The sequence below is a fragment of the Macaca thibetana genome, chromosome 19, assembly GCF_024542745.1.
Source record: "Macaca thibetana thibetana isolate TM-01 chromosome 19, ASM2454274v1, whole genome shotgun sequence".
NCBI classification, from domain to species: domain Eukaryota; kingdom Metazoa; phylum Chordata; class Mammalia; order Primates; family Cercopithecidae; genus Macaca; species Macaca thibetana.
In genome coordinates this window covers 46968346-46978456 of record NC_065596.1, presented here as the reverse complement: position 1 = coordinate 46978456, position 10111 = coordinate 46968346, and the positions used below count along the sequence as shown (strand labels likewise).

The window sequence follows — 10111 nt, the reverse complement described above, 5'->3', positions numbered from 1 at the left end:
ACTCCAGCAGTGTCGTTACTTGGTCCAGTTTGGGATTTATTTATATTTTAAAAATGATCCAACAGTATACAATTTTGAAAATATACAAAAATCCCTATGCTACCATTCATAGATAGCCAAGATGGCTTTTTACCTTCTCCTTCCATCAATCTCTACCACTTACTCACCTCAGCTTGCTCCTTGGACCTTAATTCCCTCCACTTGAACTTGCCCTTAGTTTAAGTCAAGTAATCTCTTGACTTCCTTGGCCCCTTTCTGATCCTTAGCAGGTTGTCCTCTAGAGGGCACCCTCACCTTTCCTGTAGCTTCTCAGGATCCAGATGCCCCTGCCTTGTGTGGGCACCAGGGATATGGCCCTGTGCCTGTGTCCCTGAAGGTCCTGTCACTCAGGACCTTTGTGTGAGAGCAGCTGAGGTGATATTACCCTCCCCTACTTTTCTGGGAACATAAAAATTTGTACAAACCTTGTAGAGTAAAATTTCTTAATGCATGTGAAAATTAAAAAAATATATATTTTTGCCTCCCAAACTTTACTGGGAAAAATTTATTACAGTTCCAGTCATAAAAAATGACACGTAATCAGGGTTATTCACTGTATTGTTTGTTTAACAGCAAAATATTGGGAACAACCTAGACTTCCACCGGCACAATGCTAATTAAACAGGCTACCTTATATCTACACAACAGAAGATGATGCAGCTGCATAAAAAGTATAGACTCTTTCAGCTATTCCTATGGAAACACCTCCATGTTCTGTTTTAATTATAGCATCTAAACATCACAGAATAAGATGCAGTTTTTGTACTAGATCTGACCTTAGAACATTACTTTTACTTTTTTTTTTAATTTAAAGAGAGAGGGTCTCACTCTCATACCCAGGGTGAAGTGTAGTGGCAAAATCCTAATTGACTGCAGCCTCAACCTCTGAGCTCAATTGATCCTCCTGTCCCAGTCTCCTGAGTAGCTGGAATCACAAGCACGTGCCAGCCTGCCTAGCTCATTTTTTGTGTTTGTTTCTGTAGAGATGGGGTTTCACCCAGGCTGGTGAAATCCCAGGCTGGTCTGAAACTTTTGGGCTCAAGTGATCTGCCCACTTTCACTCCCAAAATGCTGGAATTACAAGCAAGTGTCACCACACCTGATTCTGCTTTTTTTTTTTTTAATTGGACTGCAGTCTACTCACTCATCTATTTCCCCATCAGGTGATTTCTATTTTCCTCAATTTCTCTACCATATGTCCATGCCAAAATCCAGATGTATTTGCTTTTGTTTAGAATTAGATTTTTTTTTTTTTTAAAAGAGAAGCCTTAGGAATATTCTCCTAGCTGATTTTCAGGATTCTAATCTTCACTGTCTAAGTCATAGGTTTCCAATTCCGGATACTGATTAGAGTCACTTGTAGGTCATTTAAAGCCTACCAATGCCTGTGCCATCCCTCAAGTGTATCTGATTTGGCTGATGTGTGCTGTGGTCCGGGTATTGGTTGTTTAAAAATGCTTTCAAGGAAAAGGGTCATTTTGCAGTGGAGGAACTTTAGCCCAGTGATTAAAGTTGACATCCCCAGTAATCAGAGATAATGACATCTTAGGGCATTGTAATATAATGGATGGAGAAGGTGCAGCATCATCCCTGTGGTATTCTTGTACAAAGTGTATAACCTGAGTTTAATCATGAGAAAATATTAGAAAAGTCCAAACTGAGGGTCATTCTACAAAATAAGTAACCAATACTCTTCAAAAATGTGAAACTCTTAAAGGTAAATCCTAACTCTCCCAGATTAAAGCAGACTGAGAGAACAGTACAATGAAGAGCAATACATGATATTAGATTGGATCCTGATCCAGTAAAAAGACATTAGTCAGAAGATAGAGGGGATTTGGATAAGGTCTGTACAGGCATTCATTTTACAATGTTAATAATCATTTATTGATTTTGATTATTAGGTGCATATCTTTAATGTTAATATTTGGGGAAGTTGAATGAAAAGCATATGAGGACTTCGCCTAATTTTGACACATTTTTGAAAGTCTGAAATTATTTCAAAATTAAACATGAAAAGAAAAGAAATATAGATCTTTTAGATATTTCTATTAAGTTTCCAAAGTTGAAGATCATTTCCCAACTTATCTTGCCTAATACTGATCAGAGTAATCTTCCTGGAAATCCTGTTTGTCATGTTTGTGACCTTCTCAAAGCTTTCCAGTGACTTCTCTTATCTGTGGGATGAAGTTCCCATTACGTAGTCTGCCATTCAGTGTCCTCATAGCATGGCCCTAATCTCCTTTTTTGTTTTTTAAATCTGTGTTGAAAGGCCTGACCAACATTCTACTTTCTTATGGCCAAACTTGTTCTAATTTTTTCTTGCTTGTCTGATACCCTTCCCTGTCTTCTCAACTGTGGGACTTTAGTCAAGGTAGTGGGAAATATTTTAGAAGAAAAATTATAAAGATAGTTATAGGAAATAGTCACAAACCTTCTTGGAAGTCTGGGGGTTTGCATAGCTTCAGTAAAAGGTTTGGCTGAAGGCAGCTGAATAATCTTAAAAGCTTAGGGCATAGATACACAGGAATGTAGAGGAGTTTATCTAAATGTCTTGTTTACTCTGGTGGTCCTAAAACCAACATTTAATCTTTTTTTTTTTTTTTGAGACGGAGTCTCGCTCTGCCGCCCAGGCTGGAGTGCAGTGGCCAGATCTCAGCTCACTGCCAGCTCCGCCTCCCGGGTTCACGCCATTCTCCTGCCTCAGCCTCCCGAGTAGTTGGGACTACAGGCGCCCGCCACCGCGCCCAGCTAGTTTTTTGTATTTTTTAGTAGAGACGGGGTTTCACCGTGTTAGCCAGGATGGTCTCCATCTCCTGACCTCGTGATCCGCCTATCTCGGCCTCCCAAAGTGCTGGGATTACAGGGTTGAGCCACTGCGCCCGGCCTAACATGAATGTCAATTACCTTGTAGTGGTGTTTACTCAAGACCTTTGTCATTTAATCTGTACTAAATAAATGCGAACTTCCCTGGCTGATCAGGGCCTCTGCTGTTAACTCTTTACAGGACCCTTCTTGGTACCAGTGAGTGACAGGGCCACCTAGCCTGCTCTTTCACTGGATATTTGTGTCTGAGTGTATTTGTTCATCCATTGCTGGGTCAGGGTCTGCTGGTCGGGCCCAGACAGTAGGTGCCCCATGTGAGGACCTGGCATGTTGGTGCCCAGGTCTGAGGTATAGCTGCAAATAATTGCGACAGAACCCTCGAAAATGAAGGTGAAGACTGTGCAGTTGGTAAGCCAGTAAGCTGATAAGTCAGTAGGTCAGTAGGTCATCGGTGCCCACTTGGGATCTCCAAGTTCGAGGGAATTGTTCAGGGTAGGGTTTTATCTCGGGACAACAGTTATCAGCATAACAGAAGCAGTATCTAAAAGCATTCAAACAGCTGCTTAAAGCCACTGGAGCCTCGGTTTTGCAGGCTCAATTAAGGGACCTAACGCAAATTGTATCACTTAACCCATGGTTCCCGAAAGAAGGTAACCTAGACGTAGAGATTTGGGAAGAATTGGGAGGAAATTTTTTTTTTTTTTTTTTTTTTTTTGAGACAGAGTTTCACTCTGTCACCCAGGCTGGAGTGCAGTGGCGCGATCTCGGCTCACTGCAAGCTCCGTCTCCTGGGTTCACGCCATTCTCTTCCCTCAGCCCCCTGAATTGCTGGGACTACAAGCACCCGCCACCATGCCTGGCTAATTTTTTTGTATTTTTAGTAGAGAGGGGGTTTCACCATGTTAGCCAGGATGATCTCAATCTCCTGACCTCATATGCAAGAGCAACAGGTCCCAGTATAATCTTTAATGCTATGGGCTTTAGTGAGGGCGATTCTGGTCCTATTATACACAGAAGAGCCTAAAAAGGGGAAGGAGAGAGAACCATTACCTACTTTACCACCCTTGAGTGCCTGAGGTTTTTTATTTTTTCTTTTGTTTTCCAAATGTGTTAAGCTCCCAGGAGGGCTTGTCATAAGAAGTCCCATCCATCATGAACTTTTGCCACCCCAAGTCTTGTTGGTTCGATAGGACTGTGGCAAGAAGAGTCTTTTGCTAACCTAAGCCTGTTTCTGAGAGTACATATTTTATTTTGTTGGGGTGGGGGAAAAGATCACTGGGATTGGTTTTTCACTGAAGAGGCTGTTGGATTGAGTCACTTAGAATCAATACATCACTGGAAATTCTAATAGTCCTTGGCCAGAAGATGGATTCTTTAAATTGAGACTTCTAAGTTAAAAAATATTTTAGAGCTCTCTTATTCCAAGTGGTTGATCAGAAGATTGAGTTTCAAATAAAGACACCTAATAGTGTTATGGCTAGCTTTAAAATTTCTTTTGACTAAATTACAGAGCAAAAATCTGACCTAAAACAAAGTTAAGCTTTTTTTGTAAGCTCAAACTGCTTGCCTTAGATCCTCTGAGAAAATAAGAATAAAAGCCACTTTACCTTGTCATCGAATAGTTAAAAATTTTATGCTTTTACTGCTGCATCCTGGATTTAATTTCTGATGAGGGGACCAGCCTTATTTGTTTTGATGTTTGTGTGATTTTTTAGTTTTTGAATGGCTCCTTCACATCTTTGGAGATGCCTCATACATGCTTGGCTAAGCCATAATGTCGGTTAAGGCTTATTAGTTTCATTTGGGGGGATACTATTGGTAAAAAAAAAAAAAAATCAAAAGCCAGAAACATCAGCTGTTTGTCCTACCTGAAATCTGAGAATAAGAAATCTGAAGCCGGGCACAGTGGCTCACGCCTGTAATCCCAGCACTTTGGGAGGCTGAGGCGGGCGAATCACGAGGTCAGGAGATCAAAACCATCCTGGGTAACATGGTGAATCCCCTTCTCTACTAAAAATACAAACAATTAGCTGGGCTTGGTGGCGGGCGCCTGTAGTCCCAGCTACTCCGGAGGCTGAGGCAGGAGAATGGTGTGAACTCGGGAGGCAGAGGCTGCAGTGAGCTGAGTTTGCACCACTGCACTCCGGCCTGGGTGATAGAGCGAGACTCCGTCTTAAAAAAAAAATAAAATAAAAAGAAAATCTGAAAGCTGGTCAGATGTGTGCAGGGCAGGAGAGATCCTTCCACCCCCCCACACTAGAAATGTCAAGTGAACATCACCAGGTGATGGTCAAGTCAGGTGGTTGTTAACTGTCTCTCTCTAAAGTAGTAATTGGTTGCAGGTAGTGCCAGGGAAATACAGTCTTACAATAGATAGAAAACACCTGCAACAGGTGATCAGCAGCTTCCCGATAAGTTCTCAGAAGTTGAGCAAGTCGGCTCATATATAGGCATTAAGAGGTAACATAATAGAGTTTCTGATACATTACCTTCAGGAACTTTTTTTTTTTTTTCCATTTTAGAAGAATTTTTTAGGAACTATGTTTTTAAATGTTTATAATTTTATTTTATTTTAAAATCTTTTATTTTCATAGGTTTTTGTGGATTTGGTATTTAATTACGTAAGTTCTCTAGTGGTGATTTGTGAGATTTTGGTGCACCCATCACCCGAGCAGTATACAATGAACTCAATTTGTAGTCTTTTATCCCTCACCCCTTTGCCACCCTTTTCCCTAAGTCTATTGTATCATTGTTATGCCTTTGCATCCTCATAGCTTAGCTCCCACTTATGAGTGAGAACATCCAGTGTTTGGTTTTCATTCCTGAGTTACTTCACTTAGAATAATAGTCTCCAGTTTCTTCCAGGTTGCTGCGAATGCCATTAATTCCTTCCTTTTATGGCTGAGTAGTATTCAATCATATATATACCACAATTTCTTTATCCACTCATTTATAGTTTACATTCCCACCAGCAGTGTAGACGTGTTCCCTTTTCACCGCTTCCATATCAACATCTATTATTATTATTGTTATTATTATTATTATTGTTATTTTTAAAGATCAGATTTATTTGGAGAAAACAAAAAACCCACAACCCAAAGGATGGGATTTTACATCAAGACATCTCCCAGGTAATAAGTCTACAGATTACAAATCATTTTCATAGAAGATATTTTTGTACAAATTTTACATGTATTCAGGAGTGGGACATTAATCCCCATTTCTATTTTAATAGGGGGGACAAGGCAGGGGAGAGGGAAAAACAGTTTTGGATATAACTATTTGGAAGGAGAGTAGACATGAAGAGGGCAAACCCTAGCTTTTCATTATCTACAATCAATGGTTTTTCCTTTTTTTTAAAAAAAAAAAAAACCTTTCAATCTTCAACACTCTTTAAAACCCACTTCTTAGCTACTGGCCAATCCACACCAATTATTTAAATTCACTTGGTACACACCTTTGTCAACTGGGTAAATTATATTATGCCCACTGCTGCAGCACGCATAAACCAACACCCCTGCATGGCTGAACAGGGCCTAATCTAGGACTGATGGGAGACGGGCTTGCAAACCAAGATGACGGTGTCGTTTCTCTGCTAATACTGTCTACCAAGCCGATCCCTACAAAAATGCACATACAAGCAGGCAAGTTTATCTACTGTGTTGCAAGAGAAACCAGGACTTTGTTAAATAGTTCTCTCCATTACCATTTATTCTCTCAAGGGAAGCTTTAAAAAAAAATAATAAAGAAAAACAACACATTGGTCTGGCTACCTCATGAATCCAACAAGCATTGGTGTAGCATTTCAGTGGAGAAGGAAACGTGGGGGGAAAAACTCATCAAGGTTGTAAAAAAGGCTCCCAATTTAACTGTCCCTGTCCCTATTTATCCACCATCCAAGACCATCCATTATTCTAGAGCACTCTGATCTATAAAAGGGGTCAAAGCATCAGGAGCAGGCAAGGAGTGAGAACCAAAAGACATCAAGAAACCGATTTGCTTGAGAAAAGCAGCGATTCTTCCTTTCACAGCTCTCCATGGCTGAGAGAGAAAATGCCCAAGACATCATCTATGTGACTTAAGAGACTGCTTTTTGGGAGGTTAAGAGTAGCACGAAGAACTTAAGATGATGACAAGAGTCTAAGTTTTTAGTTTCAAGGTTTCAACAGAATGTGGATATATTCAAACTTTCAAAAAGGACAGTGTTTAGAAAGGGTAAAACTAGGACACAGAAAACACTGGGAATTACCACGACCCCCAAGTGCTTCCGGCTCCAGGAAATAACCATTCATGTGTTTGCTGGAGGTCACACAATTTTCCCCATTACCTGGTACAAAATGACTCATCACTTCCCAAAAGCTTCTTTTCAAACCACGATTTTCCCATTTATTTTGGTCCAATGCAGTCCTATTCTTTATGGCCTATAGTCTCACTCCCAACTACCCCCCTGGGGGGTTAAAAAAAAAATTCCCCCTAGGCTGGCCCCCAAAACTCAGAATTAAATAAGAGGAGGGGCTGGCAGCCTCCTGGAGACTAAAACAACTTGAGGCTAAATCTACCTTTCCAAGAGTGGAAAATGTATTCAGATAATGTTTTGAGAATTCATATATGCCACAATAGTATAAAAACTAAAAGGTAGAAATCTCACAATTTTCCTTCTACCTCCCTCCCCTACTGCCCAACCAGGTTCCAGACGTTATATCACTGTCATTACCATTTCTGCTAAATGGAGGCCCCTAGGCACTAATCACACTGGCAACTGTGTGGTGACATAACACACCACAACTCTTCCTCTAAAAAGCTGTAGTCCCTTTCTCTCTGGCTATATTGGCGATTCTCCAGTTACTTTAATACTTTAAAGGCTGCAGCAGCATGCAAAATAATTTCATTTTTTGTTTTTAAAAAAAGGTAAGAAAGGTCTTCAGGAGATGGTGAGTTTTATTTTGTCTTGTCTGGATAGAGGTTTTGATTTGCTCTCGAATGTTCCAGGGTGGAGAGAAACTAGGAGAAAGCACAGGATGTAGAGGTCTATTCGGCATAATCTTCTCCCTCGTTTTCATCTTCACCATCAACAGAGAGAGCAGCATACTTGCTTGCAGAACTGAACTTCGAAGCTGGATTTTCCTCAGGTTTCTTTGGCTCAGGTGCAGATCTGGAGTCTTGATCCTTTTTGCCATCTTTCCTATCTGACTCCTTCCAGTGGTCTTTGTTCCCTCCGTCTCCTGGTCCACGGCTAGAGGTCCCAGTTTGGCCTTTTGGGACATTCATCCCATCTACTTTATTTTTATCTTTCCTTGCTGGTCCTTCCTCAGATGGTTGAGCTGGAGCTACTTTTCCCCCACCACTTGTAGGGGATTGCTGCTCTGTGTCTGAGCTCTGAGATTGAGCTGGAGGGTTAGAACTTCGCTTCACCCAAGCATTCTCCTTTGGTGGAGGGGCTGGCATTACCTTTAGGGGCTGATCAGGTTTGGGAGGTTTAGAAGTTGGAGAGTGACAATCTTCCTCCTTATTGAGTGTTTCATTTTCTAGAGACTTCTCACTCTCTCTCCTTCGTGCATTTCTGCCAGATGTGGCGGAGGTCCCAGTCTGTGATGACTCACTTCCTGTCCTCGACCGTTCCCGTTCCTGAGTTTCTTCACTTCGCCAGCTTGGGTGTCTCTCCCGAGGCCGTCGTTCTAGTTTTGGCTCATCCAGCTGACGCTGCAACTTCTCTTGTTCCTTCTGTAGCCGTTCTTCTACTTCTCTTTCTCTAGCAACTGTGTCAACAGGCTTTGCCCCTCCAAAGATAGAAGCAGCTCGACTGGACTGGGAGGTACTAGCAGAGGAATCATCTTCCTTAGGAGTACTCCGAGGCTTTAGATTCAGTTTGGGTCTTTGAGGGGGACCTCTGTCATCGCGCCTATAATCATCCCGAGAGTAATCATCTCTGGAGCTCCACGACCGATCATCCCATCTGTCGTATCGGTCTTCATAGCGGTCCCCGCCTCCCCTGTAGTCATCATCCCTGCGATACCCACTGCCAAATGCTCTTCTGCCACTGCCTATCCGGGAATCATAGCCTCTATCATAGTCTCTGCTGCCTCGGTCATCATAGCGATCCCGGCCACCATATCGATCCATATCCCGGCGTGGGCCATCCCGATACCCATCCGGATACCCATCCCGATACCGGTCTGAATCATAATGATCTCGATACTTGTCTCCAAAGCTATCATCACCTCTTCTAGGTGGGTAGTCATCAAAGCTGTCTGTAGCAGGACGAGCCCTCCAGTCTGTATCTGTTTTGTCAGAATCCCGATTTCTATTACGGCCAAAAGAACGATCATCCCTGTCTTTATCCTGTGCTTGATCAGCAACGTCCACTCGAATTCTCCTGTTACCTAGAGACTCTTCATTGAGACTCAGGGCACTGAGCAGGGAATCCAGGTCCTCAAATTCAGCATAACCAAAACCTTTCAACCTCTCTGGATTGCTGGGTTCACGTGGTAAACGCACTGCACTGATATTTAATCCTCTAAATAATTCCTTAATTGACTCTTCTGTCACATCATAGGGTAGGTTCCCTAGAAAAGCAGTGTAGGGTGGCGATTTGGGAAGACGGCTTCGGTCGATATTGGGTTCCCGAGCAGCCCGTGGAGCAGTGGGAAGGATGGAACGGTCAATTGGAGGCGCCCTGTACACATCGTCATCATTACTGTGCCACGTTGTTGAAATATCTCCTTCCAGGTCATCCGTTTCATCAGCCCAGCTGACTGGTTTGGAAACATAGGTGCTTCCTCCACCAGTACCCCCATCCTCAGCCAGAAAGTCTGTTAGGGAGATAGTCTTCCCCTTCTTATTCTTCTTTTTTGCTGAGGCCGCCATGTTGGGAGAGGGAAAGAGAACGCAAAGGCACATCTATTATTTTTATTTATTTATTTTTGAGATGGATGGAGTCTTGCTCTTTCACCCAGGTCGGAGTGCAGTGGCATGATCTTGACTCACTGTAACTTCTGCCTCCCGGGTTCAAGCCATTCTTCTGCCTCAGCCACTGGAGTAGCTGGGATTACAGGCATGTGCCACCTCACCTAGGTAATTTTTTTGCATTTTTAGTAGAGATAGGGTTTCACCATGTTGTACATGCTGGTGTCAAACCCCGGACCTTAAGTGATCTGCCCAACTTGGCCTCCCAAAGTGTTGGGATTACAGGTGTAAGCCATCATGCCTGGCCAACAACTATTATTTTTTCATTTTTTGATTATGAACA

The 10111-nt window shown here is 42.3% G+C and overlaps 2 protein-coding genes across 2 annotated transcripts in view; one reads left to right on the top strand and one right to left on the bottom strand.

Annotated features, from left to right (window-relative positions):
* Nucleotides 1–403, top strand: part of LOC126941718 (pregnancy-specific beta-1-glycoprotein 2-like) — a 4563-nt gene extending 4160 nt beyond the window's left edge. Inside the window, exon 3 of the mRNA XM_050768379.1 lies at nt 270–403. Within this exon, the coding sequence (XP_050624336.1) occupies nt 270–403 (134 nt within the window). The remainder of the gene's footprint in view (nt 1–269) is intronic.
* Nucleotides 404–5917: 5514 nt separating this feature from the next.
* Nucleotides 5918–9777, bottom strand: LOC126941758 (eukaryotic translation initiation factor 4B-like). The gene has a single exon (XM_050768455.1). The coding sequence runs from the start codon at nt 9760–9762 to the stop codon at nt 7894–7896; it is 1869 nt and encodes a 622-aa protein (XP_050624412.1). The 5' UTR covers nt 9763–9777; the 3' UTR covers nt 5918–7893.
* Nucleotides 9778–10111: the final 334 nt, after the last annotated feature.